Below are 26,706 nucleotides of genomic sequence, written 5' to 3'. Positions count from 1 at the left end.
TGTTTGACTTAGGTGTCATTGCAGGAGCCAAGCGTTATTGTTGATATCCAAAGGTGCATCTGTAACATTATAGCTTGTCCACCAGGATACGTATCTTAAAAATGCTGAGAATGTTAACTGCAAATAGTGGAAATTTTTAACTCCCAACCATACAGCATGGCATATGGGGAATGTGCCAGCTGTGGAAACACAAACATGTCACATGTGTGCGTGTCTCACAGGGAGGAGGCGGTGAGGGGAGTGATTTTGGAATTAGAACAGCCTGTCAGTGAGTGTGAGTAATTTCCCCAAGCCCTAATGCAAGCCAGAAATCAGGGCCTATCCTGAAGTGACCTTAAAACGCGCATACTGAAACGCATGAGCATAAATGTTGGAAGCTAATCAGGTGGACCACACTGGCAGCTGTAAAATGGGACGTGGCCGATTTGCGGGATGATAATTTGGGGCACAGAGAAGCTCAGCATAGTGACAGCATTCTAAATCATTCTGAGCCGAACTTAACATCTTTGCTGAACATGACAGCTGGAAACAGTTTGCTCACAGTCAATTCATAGAGCCCTCTTTCTCTGTCTTTCTTTCGGTCTTTCTCTAGCCCTGTTTTAATCACACAGTCGACTCCGCAACAGAAGAGAAGCACATCAGGCGATATTCTGAGTCACACATTTCTTTCACTGTGCTCATGTTTTGCGTGATTTCACCCAAACGAAGGCCAAACTTTAATTGCTTGTGATGGTACAGGCAGCCTGAAAGGCCTACAACAGCTGGAGTTCAAATCAAGTGATGTGTCATCTAAATCCCTTTAGAAGCACCTACAATGGAATGCTACTGCAGCTAAGCTGCAAAACACCTACCACTGAGTTAAATCTAGACTGATTCATAGCCTTAGTTACAAACAACAAATCTACATCTGGGACATCTGTAATAAAATACCTGCATGTCTCATTAAATCTCTGATCTCTGTGATAAATCTCTGCCATATATATATATGAACAGATAGGATGGGATGATTTGATCTGCACATGTTCCTAGGTTCCCTTTATCTTTAGACCACATGCTAGAAAAATATTAGGAAAAAATATTTCACCTTAAGAGACCAACATCATTCATACTTTAATGCTGTTAGAAAACCCACCACAAAAACTGTAAATAATAAAGTGCTCCAAATGCTTATTGTTATGTTCATATTATTATTTCAGCTTATAGAAACAACCAAAAAACATAAAACCACGTGAGCAGATATCTGCCCTATTTCTTAGCCAATATGACCTATTTTTAAAAATGCGTTCAGTAGTTCATGAAATGAAACACATCATACTACATAGGTTGTGAAAAAAAAGGGATGTCACGCTTTACTGCATCATTACCCCTGTACATCTTTCTTAAAACTGTAATGGCAAAGAAAAGGCTAAAAGATGCTCTGGATTTTTAAACACACCATATAATGCCAATGCCATGCCACCAATGCCCCTACCATCACATCCCCCACCCCCACCCCCCAAAAAAAAAAAAAAAAATTATGTGCACTAAATGTTCCATAGTTCCACCAATCTTCCATTAGAACTGAGGGCTTATTTAATGATTCTGTGTAATTAATAAATTGTGTCAAAATAATTAACACAGAACATTTGTGAGTGCAAATGATTTTAAAAATACATTAAATCCAGCACAATCAATAAGTCATGACATAAAGCTCAGCCGGAAAAGGTTCCGTACATCTGCTTCATTAATAGCTCATTTTATTCGCCTTTCACAAGCTGTGTCTCTGTGATTCCAACCATATGCTCCTCCAACTTATTCCAATCTCTTTTCTTCAAAACTCCACTTCAGAGCAAAAGATTTGATTCCAAACCATATGCCTTAGATCTTTATGTTTCAGTGATGACAATGAAATTTTTGCTGGCACAATCTGTTTTACAGTTGCTTTTGTGGATCTATTGGACTAACAAGGGCAGCAAATAAGTGTAGCTTATACCTACATCAGTGTGTATCACACACACACACACACACGTTTCTTTGATTTCTCTTTGCTGAGAGCTTTTCAGCTGGGAGAAAGAGATATATTTTTGCAGAGGGTCTGAAGCATTAAGTCATTTCCTGTAGCAGATCTCTTATCACCTTTAACTTAACTGTGAGATCAGACCCCTTTTTTAACAAACACTGCTACACCATATGAACTATGATCCATATACTCCAGTCCCCACCTAGTCCCGCCTGCATAAAGTAAAGATGTCCGGCACTGTGGAAATTTTTTGTCTTAACCCACTGAACATCTGAAAGTCTTTCATGATTACTAATCACTTAACAGACTCTTAACAGAGAGTGTGTGATGATTCAGGTATAATGCTGTACTACTGCCTATTAACTTCTCTTACTTGTAAACTCTCCATTCCTCTTACAGCTTCAGTATAAAAGTATACAGTATAGTATCATGAATAGATTTGGGTTAAGATTAAACTAACATTTGGTATCAGTCAAAACACAGCAAGCGCTCTTCCAGCTCGAGTAACACATTCACTAAAACACTTTATGTCTTCTTTATTTCACTGACCAACAGCTTCCTATAAGAGAGCATGACCAAGATCCTGTGTGTCTGTGAGTTCTGCATAGTTTGGTGATTTGTGGAATCCAACATTCCTGGTTCACATAATCAGTAAGGTTAGTAAGAGTGCTACTTTGAATGATTCAGAATGATTCTAGCTTATCGTTCATTTGACCATTTTAGGCTGAGGGCTAAAACATACTATTGGCAGGTGCTTATCACTCTCTCTCTCTCTCTCTCTCTCCCACACACACACACACACCACCACCATACGTATGAACTTTGCTTTGTGTTAGGTCTGTCGGTTCCAGTGAAGGGAAACTGTAATGTTTCAGCACACATACTTTTTGTTTAAACAACTCGGTCCCTGCAACAGTTTGGCTGTGATAGTCAGGTATCCACACATTAAAGATCTATCCATCTACTGTATCTATTGATCTTTGTAACACTTTGACTTATGTAACTTCACTTGGTTCTGCTTCCCTCACCTTCTCTCCCTCTAATGCAGTACGTCTCTATAGTACACATGAAAATATCAAATGTATATAAATATTTATTTGATTTTTTTTTACTTTTTCCTTAACACCTATGAACTCTGCTCTCTCCTAAGTGTCATCTCTCTCGCTTCATTAATGTTTCTGCCTTTATTATGCTCTGCATCCCCATATTTTCCTTTGCTGTTTGTCTCTTCTGTTCTTCATTCTCTTTATCTCTTCTATGCATTATTCTTTCTGTTTCTTCCTTTCCTTGTGGCTTTCTTACTTTTATCTATTCTCCTTTTTTCTCTTCCTCACTACAAGAGGTCAGCGTGGCCTCGGGATAGTTACCCAACTCTACCCTAAGCTGTAAAAAACTGCAGAAGGAAGTAACTGCTCCTTTCATTGATCAGTCGCAACAACCCAGACGGGTGCAGAACAGAGCTGGTTTCCTCTTTTATCCGGCACTTCCTCTAAATCAGCAAACAATCCTCAGGACCAGCTGCTTTCAAACACAGGAAGGAAACACGTTCTTCTCATCATACTGAACCCCGCATGACATAAAACCCTCCACGTTTCTAGGCCTAAGGAGTCGGACAGATGTGGCAGCGTTCTTACATTCCTGCTGAATCAATTTAAACGCCAGTTAGGACAGAATTTAACGCACACCATCCAAGTGAAATGGATTTAGTGTAGAGTGTGTAGTGGAGGGCAAGACTGGGTTATACTGGATATATGCAGAGCCATGATTTTTCAAGTGAAGTCCAGAGACCTGGCAGGGCGTTCTTGTTTTTTAAGTAATTTCAGTTTTGGAAATCAAAATTATTATTATTAATTTAGAATGAGTTTACTTCACATCTCATAAAATTGGGACATAAAATAAATAGACACCATATAAATTAGACCTCATTTTTGAAAACTCATTGGTTCTAACAAATAGCAAGAAGACTACTGTGTGCATTTTAAAATAACCATAATATTTGAAAAGTTACATCATAAGATAAATATATTCTCCAGGGTCCCAGGTTCGAGACTGAGTTTCTGTGCATGCCTTTCCCATATCAGAATTCTCTACTTCTCTCTCACATTCAAAAACATCCCAGTAGGTGGATTGGTTATGTTAAAATTCCCCTATGTGTAAGTATATGGTCGGTATGAATGTGTGTGTCTGTGGTGTCTTGGATCTCACTCAGGGTGTGTTCCTGCCTCTTGCCCAGTATTCCCTGGATAATTCACCACCACCCTGACCAGGATAAAGCAGCTCCTTATAAGGAATGAATAAAGGAACAGATCTATTTTTGTTTAAATATTTCTCATACACACCCTGAGTCGGATGCAGGGCACCACAAACACACATTCACACATCCATTGACACCTAGGGTAATTTTTATCAAACACAATCCACCTACTGGCATGTTTTTGGAAGTGAGAGGGAACTGGAGAACCCAGACACAAAGAGAACATGCACAGAAACTCAGGATCGAACCTGGGACTTGGCGACACCACAAAAAATGCCACATTTTCAACCTTTTTGTCATCATGAATCCAAAAAGTGGGTTAAACTAATTCATTCAGCAGTCAAATTGGTTAGTGACCATAAAACTCATTTATACACAATCACAGACCTTCACTTTAATATTCCGTCGAACATTTCAGAACATGGCTTTGTATTTATATAACTTATCTATAAGTTAACCATATGGCTTAATTTTACTGCAGCAAAATAATCTAACACACCAAGTTTATGATAATCATTTTCATATTATTCAGTAATACAAGGTGTCCAGATGTTGCATAGACTAGAAGGAACGTAATCGAAGTTAGCTGATCAGCACATATTTAGTTTTTTTTTTTTTTATTCTAAGGAATGGATTCAAATGATGAGTCTATATCTACAGTATATAATAAGAGCCACATCCTTTCCAGAGTTATGCAGGACAAACTGGACTATATGGACATGGACACATCCTAATTATCCTGTCCAGATGTTATAACCAGATCGTTTCGTATTAGACAGAATGCAGAGAGCAGGTTAATGAGAGCACCGTTACTCAGCGCAGAACAGCGAATAAGAGTAAGACTGTCAGCAGGGAATCATTTGTTCAACTCAAAACTTTTAGATGTGCCATTAAACAATACTTACCTCTGATGTAGTTACATTTAGTTTCGTCTAAAAGACTGGAGGAAGACACTCCCATGGTGAAGCGCGTGTCCCGTTAACTCAGTTTAGTCACAAACTCCGCACGTCTTCACTGTCAAGACAAACGACCTGTTCTGACGCGCGAGTCGCGGACGAGTCGAATCTTCACAAACGACTCTTTTTTTTAGTGAATCGACTCCCAAAAGTTTTGTGTGAAACTTAACGCATTTCTCAAACTGTAGCGCCGCCTGCTCATCCTGCTCATCCTCTTCAGCAGTGACACTAACCCCCCTTCTGCCAACACTGCATTTAATCTATTTGTTAATTAATAAAATAATTAATTTAAGTCATTTATTATCCATTATCATTTATCCGAAGTAGGAATGAGAAATTGAAAGAAATGGAAAGAGAATTGTTTGTTTGTTTTAATTTACATGTGTTGTTTAAAGATTAATAATGAACCTAAGCAGTCCTAAAATATTTTCATACGAGAGTGAGTCAAAAATGATCCGTATTTATTTTAAGGAATTCTTAGAAAAAATAAACATCATTTTTCGACATACATTTCTTGCTTTATGATGCAAGAATGCACCGCTGTCTTCACTTTGTCATCAGAAGTGAATCTTCGTCTGCTTTCAGGGAACCAAACCTTAGGTGAAAGTCAGATGGAGCGAGATCAGGACTACAAGGATGCTTTAACACCCCAAAACTAAGTTTTGCGTTTTGTGTAGGCAGAAGTTTACAGACAGGCATTGCCATGCAAGATCACGACACCCTTGTTTAGCGATTAATCCAAAGTTTAGGATTTGGATTTTCCATAAGCATCTCACTGGTGATTTTTGAACTGTAAGCATCAGTTTTCCGGTTGACTTGTGAACTTTTTCTTGCTTAGCGATTTCAATACTCTGCCTCAAGCTCATAGTGATGAACCCATGTTTCTTCACCAGTAACGATTCCCTTTAATAAACTTTCACCTTGCATAGAATATTATTTCAAAATTTGTTTGCAGATATACAAACGCTTTTGTTTATACTCATCAGTGAGTGGTTTTGGCACTATTTACACCCTCAGCTGCACACTGCTCATCTTTTGTGCAAATCACAAGTAGGGCATTCATTTTTGTTTGCACCGCAGTTGCAAATGAACTGATATAACACATTCACACCTGCACAAACAGTAGCCTTGAACGGAAAGTGCAGCCAACAAAAGTTTTAATATAACTGGAGTGCAGATCATTTTTGACTCACTCTTGTATAATTAATTGTATATGAGCTTTTATTGTATATATAGCTTTTATTGTATACATTATTTTCATTTTCTAAAACAATTTTGTTTCTCTATTGAGTAATTTAAAGGTGAAGTTAAGCCTTTATTTGTTACATATACATTACAGCACAGTGAAATTATATCCCAGCGTAACTGGGGTTAGAGCACAGGGACAGGCATTATACAGCACCCCTGGAGCAGATAGAGTTAGGGCCTTTTTCAAGGGCCCAACTGTGGCAACCTGGTCGAGCGGGGTATGGAACCGTCGATCTTCTGATCAGTAACTCAGTGCCTTAGCCCTTTGAGTCTGGCCCAAAAGGACAGCGGTCTCCCCATCAGGGAATGGTCTCCTGGATGACAGGCAGACTCACCCGGTAATTAAAGGTAGATTAGGTAACATTTGTTGTTGTTGTTTCAACATTAAATGTGTAACAGTTAAGTGGGCTGGGCATTTGAATAATTTCTCTGCCCCTGGTTATGAAGCTTTACCACCCTAATATTGGCAAAGCAACCTGGAAATCTGATTTCCAAAACAGTTTTTTTTCAACAACTTTTCCTGAGTACAATACATACTGGTTAACTTTCACATTGGTAACGTTGTCCCACACTCGAGCACCCTTGCATATCTACCTACTCCCATACTTTAACTGAGTATTAACGATATACTGTACTATACTATATAAATACTATCAAATACTATAAAATACTATATAGATTGCATAGTTTGTCATGAAGAAATTTTTCTTTTTCATAATTTAATTGAAAAAAAAGACCTCTCATGTTCTTAATTCACTACACGTAAAGTAAAATATTTTAAAAATCCAGTATCTAAAAATATTTAAATATTGTCTAAGATCAATCCAAAATGTTTTACGATACAGAAATGTCCAAATTCTGAAATGTATGTTCATTTAATGCACTCAGTAATTGTTTTTGGCTCTTTTAGCACAAGTTACTGCAACAATCCAGCATGATGTATAGGCATTTAACCTGTCGGACTTCAATATTGAACACCAGGTGGCTTTGATAGCAGCCTTCTGCTCATCTGTATTGTTGGGTCTCAGGGCTAAATCTTACTTTTGACAATACCCCATATATTAGACAGATTCTCTAAGGGGTTTAGGTCAGGTAAGTGGGCTGGCCAACCAAGAACAGTAATATCTTGGTCAGCAAACTAGTTAGTAATAGTTTTGCCACTGTGGGCAGGTGGTAAGACCTGCTGAAGTGCTTTAAAATCTCCTGGGAGATGTCTACAGTATGTTGATGTTGAACTTAAAACACGGTGGAACGACCCTGGCAGATGATGTAGCACCCTAAATAATCCCAACTATAAAAAAACTTCATACTGGACATTAAGAAACTTGGATTTTGTGCCTCTCCCCTTTTCCTCCATAATGTTTCTCGTGAAAACTGGTATTGAAGTTGCAATATTGCCACCTGCAGATTTTTACACCAACTTGACAATGTGAGATCATTCGACCTCCCGTTCTGACATGCCCATGTCATGTGTTTGAAAGCAGAAGTGGAGATAGCTGCAAACAGCAACTAAAGTGAAACTTCCACTGCAAGCACTAATGACAACCCATAGGCTTATTTATATCAAATGTCAAATTGAATCTAAAAGCTTTTAATGTTAGTAATGACAAAAAAAGAAAAAACTAATATTCACAACAGATTTAGAATAATTACTGGGAAGAGAGAGAGAAATGTATATATCTTTTAACAGGACCTTAAGGCTACAGTGAGCTAATGCAAGTCTACTGTATGTCAACTGTTATTAATATTTTTGGGAAAATATGAAAAAAATACCTACTTTCCTGTCTGCCCACTTTACCGGCTCTGTAGTTTGGAAGATAAAATTGGCATATGTTGTGTGTATATGCAGATTTTGAAGTAGACGAGTGGTGGTGATGATCTTCCAACTACTGGTACGCCTCCGTGTTCATGGTTGCATTAGCTTTCATATCGGATTCAGATCGAACCCAAGAACCCCTTATCATCTTCAAAACCAACTTTTTAACTGAATTTAAGCACAGGTACAGTACAGTACTCCTCAGTTTACTACTTAGACTTTGAGTTAAGGATATTCTCAACTCAGGCTCCATACCTGAGTCCCTAATGTGAAAGTAGCCTTGATAAATTTGCTTATGTAGCCCTGACAGGTTGTCGTTGTTGTTATTGATGATGATCTTACTGTCCTTGTTATTCTTCATGGTGTTATTGTTGTGGGGTAAGCAAACATGTTCTCAGTAATTAAATTCATAAACTCATGTTTTACTTAGCTTTATAATATGAATCAACAAAAAATGTAAAAACAAAATACACAAAGCAAAAAACACACAACAAAACATGAGCAGACAGTTCACAACAGAGATCATATATTTTATATTCATAAGAGAAAAAAGCAATTCAGTTATGAACTATGATTCTTTTGTGTGGCGATTTATGTACCTCAACATTGACTCCAAAATCGACTCTTTAAACTATTTTTATTAGAGATGATTAGATTAGAGAATAGACATAAATCGTTGGATCGGTGATTGAGTCTCAGATATGAAATATTTGTGCAACAGAAAAGCATTTTTATGGTGTTACAATAAAAAATATCACACGCATTAAAAGCCACTAATCAGCCTTTTTCTCCAAACTTTGTGAGCAAATTAAACCCACTCATTACGCACACTTACTCAAGTCCTGAAATGCCTTGATTCAAAAATTAGTCGAAAAATGACATGCATTAGAATGCTTTTTTAAGATTTAAATTTGTAACAAAATCTGGGCGTAATATAATATATTTATAAAATCCTGATACTTCATTTTAATCACAATTTTAATCTAGGTATCGAGATAATATCGTATCGGTGCTTCCCGTTCTTGGTTTACAAGCGCATCTCCGCGTCCCGTTATTCCTACATTCACTACAGCACTACATTTCCCACAATCCTTTGCTGGGTCGTTATAAAATCCGCCATATTGAGATTTTCAGAACGCGCTGGCAAAGGTAAGAGTGCCCACAACACAGAAAAGGGTAAGTGTGTAAACAAGCGCTATTTAAGCCAGATTTACTTGTTCTCACGTCGTTATACGGAGTTGAACGTAAACAGGAAGTGTGTTAGATCGTTATGCGGCTGCTAATGAGTACCATAACCCAGGGAATGATGTTTATGTGGCTAATTAAAGCTACGTCCTTAGCTGCGTTAGCCCCGTCGGTTCGTCGCCGTCGCTCCTTAACTGCGATTTTTCTTGACAGCGCGAGACAAAACGACAGCGCGTGCGCGTTTCCATTATAAATCGTAACATTTGTTCACTTCTGCAACGAGTTTACGGTTTAACGAAGACGTTTATTGGAGATGTTTATGTGGGTTTGTTAGACCACACTGCGTATTCGCTAACACAAAGAGTTGAGAAGCTTCTCTAGCTAGTATTAGCTGTACACAGCCTGTTACTGTGTTTTCCCCAAATAACACACACACACACACACACACACTGTCGTTTTCCTCCTTCAACGCACATGAATAAACTCGATCCAGTATTAGATCCAGAGATGGAAGTGGGTGTGTAAGTGTTGGAAACCACTCAAATGTGGGTAGATTGTGGAAAATCCAGTTTGGACTGTTTGGTTGCAGTGTTTAACCAGTATGCATGGATCATATGCAGTTTTATTTTTAATGATCACACACACAAATCAATCTACGAGGTGACACAATCAAGGAAATGCTTTTTAATATGTGAGACAGTTTACATGAGAAACCCTGGAGGCACTTGACAGGTGTTCATAAAACTAAGTGATTATACATCTCAGCCTAGGGTTTGCTGGAAGAAATTATTACATGTAGCTCTTCTTATTATGGCTGATCATGAGCCAGGAGTATGATTATGAATGTCATCATTTAAACATGAATCATCGTCCTAATGAGTGTTTTCTCTCGTTCTCTCTCTTTCCTTGCTGTGTCACAGACCCGATTCTTCTCTGGTTCGCCGAATCATGACTCAGACAGTGCAGACTAACGGGGTTCAACCCCTCAGCAAGACCTGGGAGCTCAGCCTCTACGAGTTACAGAGAACTCCACAGGTAAGTGCACGGGTGCCAAAACTTTTGCTCGCATCAACTGGTAATGTACGAAAGCCTATTTTCTTTATAGTTTGCTTTCAAAGAGCCAGACTTTCTTGTTTTGCATTTTTAGTAGTTTCGAGGATTACTTCTTCAAGCTTCCTGAAGGACTTTTTTTTCTTTTATTTTTGCCCTGTTTTTGACTCTCATTGATCTTATGATACCTGATCAGTTTCAGAGGAGTGTTTTTTGTTTGTTTATAAGTCACGCAGTGACCTATGAATTATTCAAGTATTCAAGAAACCCCTAATTAAGGCATGAATTAGTGAGAAACAGATGATCAGGCAGGTGATTAGTATACTGGCGATGCTGAGTGGTTGAAATGGACGAGAGGGGAAATGAGATTGCTGCTGAGGTTGTTACATAAACAACCAATTATTTATTTTTTTGTATCTTTAGGCACTTTGCAGCCTGTTGCAGTAAACCATTTGTTTTTATTTCTGTAATTTAACCTCCATCATTTAATTTAATATAAATGAAATGAGTCTAGGCTTTTTCACTGTACTGTAGTAACAGTTAAAACTAGGCTTATGATGTATCATTGTTTCATTGATCATAATTTGTCTTTCAGAAAAAAAGGTTGCACATTAAGACCTGGGATTTGCCAAAGTATAATGTTTTGGACTTTGGTTTCTGTTTCTTTTGGATAATTTTGAACAAGGGCTTTTATTAAATTATTTTTAAACATATTTTTATTACCCATGTACAGTTGTTAAAAGGCTTACAAATATCCAAAATAATCCTTCAGAACAAGGCTTATAATAATACAGTCATATTTGATTAGGGAGCTGCAAAAAGAAAATCCAGATTTTCTTAATGCTTCGTTTAATGTGCATGCTAAAACCGAAATTTAAACAAGCTGATCAGAAATTTGATAAAAAATTAACTAGTTATTATCGCTGTCGTTACTCAGTTGTTATCTAGGACTCCTGGTGTTAGTCTCTGTTTCTGCTGTTGTTCTTCAATCAGGAGGCTATAACAGACGGGTTGGAGATCGCAGTGTCCCCTCGTAGCCTACACAGTGAGCTGATGTGTCCTATCTGCCTGGACATGCTGAAGAACACCATGACCACCAAGGAGTGCCTGCACCGCTTCTGCGCAGACTGCATCATCACAGCGCTCAGATCCGGGTCAGTCACACACTACTTTTTTTCCACCAGCACCCTTTTAACTGCTCTCTACATTTTCTCACTCACTCTCTCTGTCTGTGTCTCTCTCTTTCTCTCTTTCTCTCTCTCTCACACACACAAAAGGCGGCATGTTGGTGTAGTGGTTAGCACTGTGGTTTTGCACACTCAGGGTCGGTGGTTCGATTCCCACCTCATGTCTCTGTGCAGGGAGTTTGCATGATGGATTTCCCACAGTCTAAAGACTGCCTGTAGTGTGTGTACCCTTCAGTGGATTGGCACCCTGTCCAGGTTTTACCCCACCTTATGCGCAAAGACTTCTAGGACAGGAGCAACCCTGTACACAGGATAAGCGTTATAGAAGTTAAATGAAAAATGACTATAGTTAAGTAGCTTATTGACAATAAACAACAAATGTAGTAAAATGAGATTATGGGTCCATATATACAGTTTCTAATGTAAAGAAGGACAGGGTATGGGTGGTAACTTACAGTATAACTGTGTATAATCGTGCTCAACACAATATACATGTACATATATTAATGTCTGAATAATCCAGAAAAACTGTGAACTCATGAATAAGCTAAAAAAAAAAACAACTCAAACCGATATGAATAGATCTGGTTAAAAATAGCTGAAGATATATCAATGTGTAGCGTTAAGTCATCTGGGTGTGTTATGAATCGTCTTGTACTTCCAAACGCTATACATGCATGATGTCAAAAAAGCAGTGAAAATATGACTGTAAAAAGCGTATATATGATCAGGTTAAGCCAAAAAAAAAAACCAGTGAGGGGCTGGAGAAAAAAATGGCGTAGTTTTGTAGTAGTAATTTATTGAATAGATCTAATTTGTGTGTTAATTACTTCTAAAGAGGAATGAATTTGCAAAGATATTTTTGCCTCAGCAGTCAGTTGTGCGTCATTTGGTACAAGTCGTGTTATGAATAACCCATCGTCTTTGTTTTTTCAGGAATAAAGAGTGTCCGACATGCAGGAAGAAGCTGGTGTCGAAGCGCTCACTCCGTCCCGATCCGAACTTTGACGCTCTGATCAGTAAAATTTACCCGAGCAGAGACGAGTATGAGGCGCACCAGGAGCGAGTGCTGGCTCGCATCAGCAAACACAACAACCAACAGGCTCTGAGCCACAGCATCGAGGAGGGCCTTAAGATCCAGGCCCTGAACAGGTCATTAGAGACTCAGTTATTATACACGTGGATGTTTAGTTGAAGTGTGTAGATCAGGCATTTCTTCACATCTTTCACGTATTAACTATGTTTGGGTGGAACCGTGGTTGGGTTTCCCCCCTCAGTGCACTTTATTTGGTAAAAATGCTAGGGTGTGGGCCAAAAACAGAAGGCAAAATCTGAAAAAAACATCTTGTTCACAAACAAACTGTCATTTTTTTTATATATATTTAGCCCTAGAATATTATTCTGCTTCATTTTTTATTATGATTTCTGTACGTTTTCTATTTTTATAAGTACTCACATTTGCATTGAGGTTTTTTACTCCCACCCTTTCTCTCATGCTCTTATCATCACCCTTTCCCCTCATGTAAGGCTCTGCAATGTTAAGCAGTGTCTAAAGAAAGAAAAAATGAACCATCAATTTCACTCTGATTCATGCTACACAAGTTCACAGTTCACACCCACTTGCCCTAGTTTTATAGCGATGCCAGGAAAATGCAAATCGAGTCCAGCATGCAGATAATCCAGCTGGGTAACGAGGAACTGCTTGGCAAGCAAACATGAGTTTTTGAAAGCTCTGGGATCTCATAGTGTATGATTCCTACATTTAATGAACAAGACTATAAGGCACATGGATGTAAGGTTGTATGTGCTTCTGTGACATTCTCTATAGTCTAACACAATTTTCTGGATCTTCCTGTATCTACTCACCCAGACTGCAGAGAGGGAAGAAGCACCAAATTGAGAACGGAAGCGGGGCAGAAGACAACGGCGACAGCTCGCACTGCAGTAATGCCTCTGTCCACAGTAACCAGGAGGCAGGCCCCAGCATCAAACGCACCAAGACTTCAGACGACTCGGGCCTTGACATGGACAACACCACAGAGAACGGAGGAGGGGACACAGCTTTGGATGGAGCCAGCGAGATCGAGCTCGTCTTCAGGCCTCATCCTACTCTCATGGAGAAAGAAGACGCTGCCCAAACCAGGTGAGCGAACACCGAACACGGAGAAAGTGATTTATTTAGGGTTATTGTGGGCTTTGTTTTAGAGTCCAGTCAGCAAGATTAGATAGTTGGGTTTTTTTTACACAAAAGTGGAAGAATTCTAACATAGAACAATATTGCAGTCTCTCTAACGATTATGATGAATATTTTTAACAGTCATACTGAGGTTATGGTCGGGTATTGTTTTCAGTCTGAGAGCAGCAGAATGAAATTAAAATCTCTGGTTGTTGTAAATCTGAGAAAAACAGAGACGTTGGTGTCCCATCATCATTTGTGGTATTTCCACTATCATCTGTGCAAACATGCATGCAATGAGGAGCATGGGAATGGCTTTGAGGGGCCTTAATATTGTTTCAGATGATGATCATTGATATGCTGCTGAAGGTTTTATCAAATTAAATTGAATGTAATCTCAAGTAATGTAATCATGAGATTAGTAAAGAATGTAATCTCATGATGCACCTTATGGAAAAGAAGTATTTGGACACCTGATTATCACACATTCATATATGGTTCAAAATGTTGCCAGAAAGCTGCATACATTTTTTATATGCTGTGGCATTGCAAATTTTCTTTGCTGGAACTTGCCTCAATCTGTTCCAGCATGATAATGCTCCTGTTCACAAAGCGAAAGCCTTAAAGACCTGGTCTGCAAAGATTGATATCTCGAGTTGTCTGACTAGGGCACTGACATAAAACCCCATCGAACTCCTCTGGGATAAAATGGAACTCTGGCCTTCTCTCCTGACAACTCGACATCACTCAAATCCCAGCAGACATGCTTTAAAATCTAATGAAAGGGTGGGACTAAATCTAGCATAAAATGTTTAGAATACACATACGGGTGTGATGGTCAGGTATCCACGTGTTAGCGGACACATTGTGTTTTTTTAACGTTTATTTATTATTGCACATTGAAACTATTGAGGTTAAAACCTCAAAGAGTTTATTTTTTTTGTGCATGCAATTAGGTACATTAAGACTTCGGGCAACGCAACAGTCGATCACCTTTCAAAATACCTGGCTGTGAGACTCGCCCTGGAAGAGCTACGCAAGAACGGAGAGGCCAGTCCAATCAATGTGGAGGCTGCCAGCGAGAAACAGTACACCATCTATATTCCCACAGCCAACAACCAGTTCACAGTGAGTGGTTTAACATCGTATACAGCGTCATTCCCACTATAGCAGTGGTTTTCGACCCTCTTATGCCCTAAACATTTTGGTGTTTTCTCATCTGATTTAAGATAATCAGCTAATTAACAGCCCTTTTAAAAAAATATATAAGTGGGTGTGATAAAACTGGTACAACACAAAGTTGAGAACCACTAAACTACAGTGTACAGGATAATTGTAATAAAAGTTCAGTCCACTATAAGTATGTCACATGGTGTGTCTCCGTCACAGGTCCTCAATGGCTCTTTCTCCCTGGAGCTGGTGAGTGAGAAATACTGGAAGGTCAACAAACCCATGGAGCTGTACTTCGCCCCGACGAAGGAGCACAAATGAATCCAGCAGGCTGTGAAGCTCTAGAATGGACTGATTGATGTTCTTTTGCTCTCTCTCTCTCTCTCTCTCTCTCTCTCTCTCTCTCTCTCTCTCTCCTCCTTTCTCTCTCTACCTTTCTCTAGTCATGGAGCACTTGCTCCTTAACAACTGTGGCTGCTTTTTTAATTGTCTTTTTGTAGGAAAACAGGCCCAGGGGATTATAGATACTGGGGGAGGGAAGACTTTGGGAGTCATACTGGTATTTGATACTCTTTTTTTTTTTTTTTTTTTTTCTTTTTTTTTTTCTTCCCCCTTTTATGTTGACACGGTTGGTTTAGTGTCCCATCCTGAGCAGCAGTCTGTTATGGACAGGAGTCTGATGCGGCCTTCACTAAGGTTCATAATTAATAATACAATCACAAACACCATGTGACCGTGTAATGTATAGTGATTGTTTGGCTTTGGGGAATAATTAACCATCCGTGGCATTCCCTGTCAATGGCAGCCAATGGCAATATCCCCTCACCTTAGTGTACACCAGTGAGATCTCCCAAGCTATAAGAGATCATAAGTGCATTTTTATCGACTAGTCGCTCCTCTCATATAAGCATTTACAAAAGCTGACTTGCCTTTCTTGCCACTGTGTTAAGGTTAATATGAAGACTCAAGTCTGGCCTGCACTGTCCATGCCACATCACACATCGACATTATAATACTACTGTATATGTTCTGTCGGCTGTATTGACCTTGTACATATGACATCACTTCAGATTAAGGCATCTCGGAAACCTGTCACAGTAAGCAGACATCGACTCGCAATGCATCAGTAGCCGTCAGACGTACACGGAAACAGAGTTTTGATATTAGCCGTATTTCATCAAAAGAAACATCGTTCATGACAAACCTTTTAGAGCATGAAGTATTTTTAGTTGGACACCATTTGCATAAGTATGAGTTCATGTTGATGTTTTTGGGGAAAAGCTGTATACCACATTTGTTTGGAAAATAAAAGACCGTATGCAAGTGCTGCAGTGAGAGGGTTTGTCATCTGAATGTGATTTGGGTGATATGAGAATAACTCATTTATATATCGATTGCTTCTTTATTACCTGTTAGTTACTTATTGCTTAAGTAGTGGATTCACATACATGTTTGATGTCCAAAGTTTGCTTTATTGGAGCTAAGATGCTAATCTTAGATGTAATTAACTAATAATGGAAACTATCGACCTACAGTACCAGTGTTTCAAGCTTGACTCAGTAATACCATTTGCACACACAGTTTTCATAAAAGTTATCATATGAATCATGTCTGTGCCAACTTTCATCCTTGAGCCTTTTTTTTTGTGAGCAACAGTTCTTTTGTGTGAGTCGTGATGAGGAAAAAAAGAGTTGTCCGCTTTAATACGTCATTAATTATTTTTATTTTTTTTTATGGAAAATTGTAGGAGTTTAAAGGTAGCCCAAGAAAAAACTGCCTTGACAATGCTCTGTGGTATGTGGAGGTGGTACTGGAAACTACTGCGACACAATGAAAAGTGAAAGAGTCGTGCTTGCTTTTCGAGATTGATTATAGCCAGTGTTGTTTCTGATGGCTTTGACGAAGACTCACACTCTTTCTCTGTGTATTGTCAGAACGCGCAGTGTTGGGGAGGGAGGAGCGTTCTGCAGAAATTATTTCACAATGTGCTGGGTCCACCCCAGGCAGGTTGCTGGCCAGTTCCTAAGCCAAAAGGTGTGTCTGTGTGTGGGGAGAACCTGCAATTTATTTAATTAGATTGACAGAAACTGCGTGAAAGTACAGCAATGGCCAAAAGTCCTGAGACAAAATTTCAATTTTATCTTTTAATGACTAACAAAAATGACAAGATGATTATTTATGCAATGAAATAACAACAATCATGGGTATTACGTTCTTAATTCTTCAAAACCTAGACAAAGAGTTAAAAAGACAGAAAGTCCTGAAGTACTCTAGTGTCAAATGTTCAAGCCATGCCTCCTTGATTGCTTTCAGATTGATTTTTTTTTTTGTTAATTAGCACGTCTCTTGAGTCAGATCGGCTAGAACTAATTAGTCGCATCACAAGATTTGTGCACAGGGAGAGCTATAATACTGTTATAATAGTTTTCCTCATACCTTTGGCCACCAGTGTGCATGAGTGTTGTGCCGGCACTGGCCCCGAAACGCTGCATTAGTATCACATCAGACTTGTTTGGGATATTTCTAATCCTGCACATGAACGCATTATGTACAGTAAATGTGTGCATTTTATGCTGTGCATTAACATTAAAACCTTAAAAGGAGCAGATTTGGTTACTGGGACGATGTCGGTATCAGGAATTGTCTCATACTCTGCTCTGATTTTGAGATCGTATCCAAACGTGTGAAGAAATAAGAAGGAACCTCTAGAATCAATACTTCAAATGTGATAGATTTGCTGAACGACAGTCTCATTAGCTGTAATTTCAAACTCGCTTTTCACTCATGCCAGCAGCCTCTCCGTAGCTGGCACGTCTTCTCACGGCTACCTGCTGTGCCGTGGTACAATTTCGGTATGAAAGACAGAGCACTGTTTTGGTGTTGATCTGTTGTTTTAATCTCAGTCCATCTTTTAATTAGACATCGACTCAGTAACAAGGTTAACTAGTGGCTGAATTTAGAGATGGTTTTTAACCGAATACATACTAAACACTAGCAAGTGCAGTGCAGCCAAGTGTAATTCAGCATAGAATAAATTACTGATGATCTTAAAAGTAAACAGCTCAATCGTGACTGATGAAAATTAATAGACAAATATATAACGGTCTCGAGTATACAGTGGAAAATGGCCTAATCTGTACAAAAGATCATCAAGATACTGCTTTGGTTCTTATATTACGGGCTTTGAAATGGTAATAGGACTGACCTGAATGTAAGAATGTACACATGTATCCATAAACTGTTTTTATTTTACCTGGCTGTTTATGTTTAGCAGACATGAAGAAAAATCAAACCGGAGCAATCACTACAGAGGACGAGAGCAGTTTTCAATTAATACAATTTTATTGCTTCCAAATGGATAACACATTATAAAAGGAATCATTCATAAGGCAGTACACTGGTACATTTTATTTGCACTTTTGATCAAATGAGTGATATGCACAACTAGAACTTCTCAAACATGGCCATGTCAGTCTGTTCATCACATATGGCTTCTTTGATGGATTACACAAAGGCTATGCTAAAAGCATTCCCTAAATACACACACACACACTGACTGGAAATGTTTAGTTCCAGTAATACTAGTGCAGTACTTGAGGGATTGTTCGCACACCCTCTCTTGCGTTATTTGCGTTTAGCTTCTCTGAAATGAAACGGCAGATTGTGAGTCGAGGCTAGCCCCAACTAATGCCTTTATATGTGATATACAAGATATACATAAACAAGTTTGAATATGACACGCAACAGATTTTATTTGTTGCTGATGCTGGATCAGTCTTTGGCTTGTCCTGTCCTGATAAACAAAATGTAAAGTTTATAAAAAGCTGATCCTAAAACAGCAACATTCAGGACCAGACTGTCAGTAATAAAATAAAGCCAACGTGTTTGGCTATAACTCAGAGTTGGAACGGTATTGGAAAAAAAAAAAGAAGAAGGAAAAAAAAAAAGATTATCGTTAACTTTTAATAAGTAGAACTTGTGCTTTCAAAATGGTTGTTAGGCAGCAGGGCAATATATGCTGCTAGGTGTTATAGCTGTGTGGCGGTTAAGTACTATACGGACAACGTGAAGGTGTAGAGACTTTGGAAACAAGACAGTAGGATGAAATTTTTTCCCTGTGATGTCCAGTTTGTAAGAATAGACTCTGAATACACTAATTACACATAGCGTCAAGAAGAGCTGACTGAACCACCACAGTTGCTGCCATAGCGATAAATTTCAATATTGCATCACGTTGCGTAAACTCAGTGGTTACTGACACTGCAGTGACAGTCTGACTGTTCAGTTAAAACCGTTCCACATTTATCCTTCTCAGCATCTAGCAGTTTATTAGTAAAAAAAAAAAAAAAAAAATACAGAGACACAAAAATTCTCTAGGCTTTTTCTGAAATGTTTTAAAACTTGCAGATTTCAAAGAAGTACATTCCCACTGGAAAACATAAGGATCCAAACCAGTACCTCATAACTCATAATCGTGTACCTATTTTTAACCAGTGTACCGTTCCACCGCTAGTTATAACCAAACATCGTCATCTTTATTTTGGTGAAATCTTGAAGTTGACAGATACAGGCGTAGTTTGTAAGACAGGTAAGCTGCGTTGATATCAGCCGAGCACATATCAGTGTTGTGTTGAAAAAACGGACACAGAGTCTAAACAGATATCTCTTACAATCCAGTGGGACTTCTAATCATGGAAATATGCTAAGCGTTATGGCCGACAGGAATTTTGTACCGTGATGAATTACTTTTAAAGTCATTTACTGACACGCGTTAGCGCCAAAGCACCTGATTAATTCGAGCCCTGCAGATTTCATAAGCGCAAGTGATCGCTGTTCGTGCCCTTAAGCCAGCTGATTAGCACAAGGTAGCTGTTTGTGGGGTGAAAGACTGTATGATATTTCATCACACGTGGCAAAACGTACAGGACAACAGTCTACAGTCATACCTGTAACACTCGCACCTTCCGGTATATAACAATCTACTGGAAGTACATGTATACCTTAAGTCAGTTGAAGCTATTTTAACAGTTCGTTGGGGTGAAAGAGGTGGAGCAGATGGAGATAGGGGAACATCTGCTTTTGTAAACATGTAAAGAACAGAGATCAGATCTGCAAATCCGCTTAAAAGGAATGCTGCTGTTCGGGTGATGTACAGATCTGAGCTGCTGTGATTTGCCGTCTCTGGACAAAACCCAGAATGCGAGCAATGTAACGAGAATAGAAAAAAAAAAATCATAGAGGTGAAAAAAAAAGGAGAGAGAGAGAGGCTGACGTCCTCCACAGTGTAATGATGAGCCTGGCGCTGAGCTTGGGCCAGCCAATCCCTGTGCCAGCGCTGCCAAGGCGTCCTGATGGAGAGAGTTAGACGGTTTTTCTAGCTGTGAGCACTCGCACGATGGAGCCCACACCACCTACGGTAAGTGCCTACACACACACACACACACACACACACACACACACACACACACACACATTTAGTTTCACAGTTACACAAGATCAATTATCATATACAGCTTCAAGTAACTAATAAATAATGATCAGCAGTCTGTCCATAAACAGCCACATCACACCATTTATCACGATATACATCATCACATATTGGATTTTTCTTTCTTTATATAGTTTAGGATAAACAGTCCAGAATTACAGGTACTTTTCGCGAGAATACCAAAAGTGAGTAATGGCCGATTCATACTGAAAAGTGTTTTAGTTGCACTTTTGGTCTTGTAGAATGGATCTGTTACAGTTTTAACCGAGGTTTCAATTCACATCAGCTCTTTAAGACATCCTGCTTATTCACCACGTAAAATGTAATTGGGTTTATGAGCAGGAAGGTAAATTTTGCGCTACATATTTATTTATTCCACAGCAGAATCTACAGCACGCTTCTTTATTCATTCAGACACCAGGGGGTACAAACTTTTGCACTCTATCATAACTATATCAAAATGATTAACTCTAATTTAATTTGTGAGCGAATTTTGCTTCTCCCACATTGTAAACACACACACACTGAGTGTACCTTCTCGTGCCACTGGAGCAGCACCGCACTGCTGTTCTCTGATGGTCGTTCAAACCCTTTATAGATGTACTTCATAAGCAGGTCCACTTTAGTCTTATCCAGAGACTGGACCGCTTTCTCGATTTCGCTCGTCTTAAAGGCAGTGAGGACTTTCAGTACCAGACCCTCGGCCCGGTCCTACACACAAACACACACGTTAGGGGGAAGATCTTGTATAAACAAACATACCTATAACAAATCCTTTGGCTGATGAACTGAACATATGTGAGAGATCTGTATCCAGTCAGGTGGTCTACTGTTTAAGTGCGTTTACTATTTAAACGTTTATGAACTTCACCTCATTAAGCATTAAAAAAAAAAAAAAAAAAAGTTTTTATAACGTGGCATCATCATCATTATCATCATCCACTTTATGTTTCTAACTTATTTTTCATTTATTTAGCCATAATGATTTTTTCTCCCTGGTGCTACAGTATTTAAATAGATTTTTTTTTCCTCCTATGTAATGCATTTTATATTTAACCACCGAAAACCTCTCAGATGAGTTCCTGCTGGAAAACACATATTTTATATACACACTCGAATCGATATTTTTCATTTAATAAACAAAATGGAAACGTCATTATAATGTGTAAAAAATCCCATAAAACATTGTGAGGGAATGAAATTTTCTTTATCGTGTTCAACTACAGTGTCTATCTCTGTTTTTTTTATGCCTCTGACCTTGACGTTCTGGTTCTTGGTGTTGATAGGTGGGTTCTTTAGCACGGCCTGGAGCGCGTCCATCAGTTTCCCTGTGCGTGGTGTTAAGAAGGAAACTCCTCCAACAGCATCGTGATATTAACAAGTAACAACCTAATCTACACGCTGTCCCAGGCATCTCTATACACCAGGGTAACAAATACAGTAGAGAAATTACACACATCACACTAGAGGAAGAATTAGAGAGACAACTGGAAATGGAAATCATGTAGACCAGTGGTTCCCAACCTTATTACTGAAGGTCCCCCTTCCCTGCACGTTGTAGTGTTGTGTCTGCTCCTAGCACACCTGATTTAACTAATCAGCTGATTACAATTAAGATTCAGTACCTTACAGCACAATGAAATGATTTTTATTTTATTTCTAAATGATTTTCAGTTAGAAAGCTGGGGTCAAAGCGCAGGGTCAGCCAGGATACAGCGCCCCCTGGAGCAGATAGGGTATAAGAGACTTGTTTAAAGGCTCAACAGTGTAAGTGTGGATGTTAAACCCACAACCTGCTGATCAGTAAACCTTAAGCAATAGAGCCTGTTTCTGAATAGAAGTTGGAGTGGTAGAGCAGGGGTTCCTCCAGGACCAGCGTGGGTAACCACCGATATAGAGGACATCCTGTAAATAGGTACTTTTAGTTTTTTTCCTATGTATAGAAAGTTTTGGTACACTTAGTCTGTCTGTTTTGTCCTGTGAAGTAAACACGATGGCATGGTGCTTGTGGTTTTAGGAGTAATATTTAAAAACACTTACAAAATGAAATGTGCCCACGTTGTCCAAATACAAGGTAAGTTTATGGCTTCAGGTTTATATTTTGGGAGTTCGGCACTGTGCACACTTCAACCAACCAACCAACCAACCAACCATCCATCCATCCATTAGTGATGGGATTCGTTCTTTTTTTTAGAACGAATTTTTAACGTGACTCAGAAGAATGAGTAGTCTCGGAGAGTGATTCGTTCATTTTCTACTGGGCGCGCATGCATCTGTGGGTTATGTACTTCTACTCCGAGTCATTTGTTCTTTTGCCACGTGACTTCCATAGACGCTATGCATTGCAACAACTCAGACTGGAAGATATGAGAGATGAGCTACTCATTCTGTTTATTATAATATGTCCTTAGCTGCATTGTAATATTACTGGAACTATAGTCAAAATTTGTGTACGTAGATGTATTAGGGGTCTTTTTATTGAAAATGCAACATTTTCAATTAAAAAATTATTTTATTTCTGAAATGAACTAGATGACTCAAAAAAAGACTCATTCATTTTGATGAAGATTCAAAGAACCGAGTCACTAAAATGATTCAAACTTTCCATCACTACCATCCAAAAAAATCTAGGAACCTCCTGTAGTTCAGCAAATGGAATCGTGAAGGCCAATGGTGGTGACCGTTTTATTTATTCCCATTTTAAAAACGTGGTAGGACCTCCGGCCAACATTCACAAACTATGAGCAATTTGGGAACCCCAAATAGCCTAAAGGAGGAAACTGGAGTACCAGAAGAAAACCCACCAAGCACGGGGAGAACATGTGTTCCTCTAGAGATGGAGGAAGTTATTTATGGGGTTGGGTAGGTATTTGGGGGAAAGCCACATTAGGTTACATTAAAGCCTAATCTGATATCTTTGGACTGTGGGAGGAAACTGGAGTACCCTGAGAAATCCCACCGAACCGGAAGTCGAACCCAGACCCTGAAGGTGCCACAGAGCCACCACTGTGCACACAGCACAACTACAATGATTAAACGCGACATTTTACTCTTTCTTTACTTACTACTCACACTTTTTTTTTAGGAGGGGCCTAAATGCTGAGATAGACTCAAAGATCGTGTTTAAACACGCACAGATGATGCCTTGCTTGCTTGTCAGCAAGGTCGAGTCCCTAATAGCACCTTTTCAACTATATAGTACACTACACAGACCGTCGAGCGCTCTAATGACGTCACTGAATTAGTGCCCCTTTGTAGGGAGCTTGTTGCTGTTTAAGATTCCGCCCGCGTAACGAATGAATGAGGGCTAACCACACCCATTACATTTCCTCACCGTCAACGCGAAAGCTTTTCGGGCACGGGTTAATAAAGAGAAAGACATAACGTACTCATTTAATAATATCGTAGATAAATATACATAACCGGATGCGAATTTGTTTTATATCATAATAATAAAAGCCCAAAGGATATTGTCTGATGAGGGAGTCGACCTCGGCCTCGTCTGGACCCAGTTGATTCTCTCCGCCTTTTTCCTCTTCATCCACAAACTTGTTCTCGTCATACTCGTCAACGTCAACCCTTCTAAAGCGGTCCGAAACCGTATTCTTCGACATGTTTGAACGCCTCGTTAAAGTTATAATAATACAAAAGAGAAAGAGTAGCTTCAGACCCCGGTACTTTTCAGGAAGCAAGCGATCCTTCCGCAGTCACTTCCGCGTAGAGCGCCCTCAAGCGGTCCAGGACTTCCGCTTTCAGTTTTAATGTAATACGCAGATAAGACCACGAGGTGGCGATGTTTATTCTCGTATGAATAAATACTTTCCAGGAAAGCGGAAAGCGTAAAGTTTGTGAACAGTGATGGGAAGTTTGAATCATTTTAGTGACTCGGTTCTTTGAATCTCGTTCATCAAAACGAACGAATCTTTTTTTGAGTCATTTCGTTTATTTCATTCTTGTGATCAGAAATAAATTTAAATGTTGCGTTTTCAATAAGAAGACCCAAAATACGTCTACATACACAAATTTTGGCTATAGTTCCAGTTATGAAAATATTACAATGCAGCTAGGGACATATTATAATAAACAAAATGAGTAGCTCACCATCATATATTCCAGTCCGTGTCCCGTCCGTTCTTATGAATCTATTGCACCGCAAAGCGTCTATGGGAGTCACGTGACAAAGCAACGAACGACTCGAGACTCGAAGACCCATTGCTGAGAATCGTTCAATTCTGTTTCCTGCGTACTGCACTGCATAGCGTCTATGGGAGTCACGTGACAAAAGAACCAACGACTCAGGACCGAAAAGGCTCAAGGGGAATCACTCATTTCTGTTTCCTGTATTAAACGATGTATTAAGCGCCCAATAGAAAATAAACGAATCACTCTCCGAGAGTGATTCTGAGTCATGTTAAAGATTCGTTCAAAAAGAACGAATCGTTCATGAACGACCCATCACTACTTGTGAGTCGACTCTATAGTGAGTCCATCACACACACACACACACACACGGTAAAATAAACCATAAGTTAAGTAGGTGATACAGTAATTGTTGCAAATATAACCTGAAACTATAAAAAATATATATATATTTTGAGGTCTGTGTACATTTAGTCTGTGTGTGTGTGTGTGTGTGTGTGTGTGTGTGTGTGTGTGCCCTGCAATGGATTGGCACCCCGTCCAGGGTGTACCCCACCTCGTGCCCTAAATGTCCTAGTATAGGCTCCAGGCCCCCTGAACCCTGTACACCAGATAAAGCAGTATAGACCATGAGTGAATGAGAGAATTCTATCTATCTATCTATCTATCTATCTATCTATCTATCTATCTATCTATCTATCTATCTATCTATCAATCAATCAATCAATCAGTAACATTGGCACTGCCAAATTGCCCTTAGTGTGCGAATGACAATTAGGCATCAAGTTGGCAAACCGACTCATTAAGGAGCTGCCACAGAAATGACGGATATATCTCAATCGTCGCCTGATGTGCCAGACGGGCCAAAATAACAAAAAATACAAAGAGAGGTTCCTGTCAGTCAGAGCATAAAAATACTTGAAGTTGTGCAAATTTGAGTCAAACCAGTCAGGATGAAGAAGGCTTTTAAGTTGACTTGAAATCTTTAGAATCGGTTCAATATCCACAGCGTTACCATATCTTTTTGGGTTTTTATCTCAGTCTCAACACCCAGAAACCGCACTGCATTCAGTCATCATGGTGGACCACCATGTACGTATTTTAATGTAAGAAACTACATGTTTAATTTACATCGTTGCAATAAAATATGCAAAGGAATAATCCACTGGATGAAGACTGTCCCACTAGTATAGGCTCCACCCTCCACTAGAACACACATTCAGGTTATCATATCCTTATGAAGACTGAGACGATGTGCATCCCAATATTCAAGTGCTGCTCATGAAAGCGTCTTGGTTTCTGGTGGTTGCATAAACACAGGGTGACTATCTGGGTTTTTGAAACACAAGCGTGATTATCATTATCTGACAGGATCTGTAATTAACCTCATTCATGTTGGTTTTGTAATTGAAAACCAGAGGACTGAGAAGAAACCCAAAAGGCATGGGGAGAACATGTAACCTCCACACACACAGACTGTGAGGAGAGATTTAAACCCCTGGAACGCCCAGGTTTTGTAATTATTTGCTATTTATATAGATTTTTTATTATGTATTTTATTTTTGCAGAAATTGGTGAGGATTTTACAAGAGCCCTTATGATTTCAGGTGCTATTAATGAGGCTACATTTAGGATTCAGAAACTTGATTGTCATTGTGTGAATACAATAAAATTGCAGTTGTGTCAACCTCATCTCAACCAAGTGTTGTATTTTATATATGTCCAGTACAAGGAAAAATAGCAGCAAAGAATGTACAGAATTTAAGCAATGTGAGTATGAATATGAGCAATATAACAAGTATAATACAACTATATAAACAATTAGTTAACTATATAATATAAGTAACACTGGTGTAAAGGTGCAGTAAAGGCGTGGTGTAACAAATATGGACTGTTGATGGAGTGTTAAATAACATGTACAATACTGTAAAAAAAAAACTGGACACATCTAACAGTTGATATTAAAATGTGTCTGCTTCTTATGATCTGTAAAAACTTCATGAAGGCTCAAAAGTGAGGTGCTGTTTGTTAATTGGT

The 26,706-nt window shown here is 39.0% G+C and overlaps 3 protein-coding genes across 3 annotated transcripts in view; 1 reads left to right on the top strand and 2 right to left on the bottom strand.

Annotated features, from left to right (window-relative positions):
• The window catches only part of niban1b (niban apoptosis regulator 1b), a 30,721-nt gene extending 25,423 nt beyond the window's left edge, over window positions 1-5,298 (bottom strand). Inside the window, exon 1 of the mRNA XM_053507657.1 lies at window positions 5,159-5,298. Coding sequence (XP_053363632.1) covers window positions 5,159-5,213 — 55 coding nt within the window. The 5' untranslated portion in view covers window positions 5,214-5,298. The remainder of the gene's footprint in view (window positions 1-5,158) is intronic.
• Window positions 5,299-9,409: 4,111 nt separating this feature from the next.
• Window positions 9,410-16,378, top strand: rnf2 (ring finger protein 2). The gene is made up of 7 exons (XM_053507934.1): window positions 9,410-9,449; window positions 10,379-10,493; window positions 11,502-11,662; window positions 12,632-12,847; window positions 13,566-13,838; window positions 14,828-14,999; window positions 15,261-16,378. Exons 2-7 carry the CDS (start codon window positions 10,407-10,409, stop codon window positions 15,360-15,362), a joined length of 1,011 nt encoding a protein of 336 aa, XP_053363909.1. The 5' UTR covers window positions 9,410-9,449; window positions 10,379-10,406; the 3' UTR covers window positions 15,363-16,378.
• A 1,983-nt stretch (window positions 16,379-18,361) lies between these two features.
• On the bottom strand, window positions 18,362-24,255 carry arpc5a (actin related protein 2/3 complex, subunit 5A). The gene is made up of 4 exons (XM_053507817.1): window positions 24,001-24,255; window positions 21,787-21,859; window positions 21,064-21,240; window positions 18,362-20,465 (listed from the first exon to the last, which is right to left on the bottom strand). The coding sequence occupies exons 1-4, from the start codon at window positions 24,141-24,143 to the stop codon at window positions 20,403-20,405; spliced, it is 456 nt and encodes a 151-aa protein (XP_053363792.1). The 5' UTR covers window positions 24,144-24,255; the 3' UTR covers window positions 18,362-20,402.
• Window positions 24,256-26,706: the final 2,451 nt, after the last annotated feature.

This window comes from Clarias gariepinus, chromosome 11 (genome assembly GCF_024256425.1).
Source record: "Clarias gariepinus isolate MV-2021 ecotype Netherlands chromosome 11, CGAR_prim_01v2, whole genome shotgun sequence".
NCBI classification, from domain to species: Eukaryota; Metazoa; Chordata; class Actinopteri; order Siluriformes; family Clariidae; genus Clarias; species Clarias gariepinus.
The sequence above is the reverse complement of the archived record's forward strand: the minus strand, read 5'-3'. Positions and strand labels throughout refer to the sequence as shown.

Excerpts from the sequence above, each read along its gene's own strand:
- rnf2 (XM_053507934.1), top strand. The coding sequence starts at position 10,407 with ATGACTCAGACAGTGCAGACTAACGGGGTTCAACCCCTCAGCAAGACC. Across the intron at positions 11,663-12,631 it reads ATCACAGCGCTCAGATCCGG|GAATAAAGAGTGTCCGACAT; the intron begins GTCAGTCACACA and ends TTGTTTTTTCAG. Across the intron at positions 12,848-13,565 it reads AAGATCCAGGCCCTGAACAG|ACTGCAGAGAGGGAAGAAGC; the intron begins GTCATTAGAGAC and ends CTACTCACCCAG.
- arpc5a (XM_053507817.1), bottom strand. The coding sequence starts at position 24,143 with ATGTCGAAGAATACGGTTTCGGACCGCTTTAGAAGGGTTGACGTTGAC. Across the intron at positions 21,860-24,000 it reads GTCGACTCCCTCATCAGACA|AGGGAAACTGATGGACGCGC; the intron begins ATATCCTTTGGG and ends AACACCACGCAC. Across the intron at positions 21,241-21,786 it reads CCAAGAACCAGAACGTCAAG|GACCGGGCCGAGGGTCTGGT; the intron begins GTCAGAGGCATA and ends GTTTGTGTGTAG.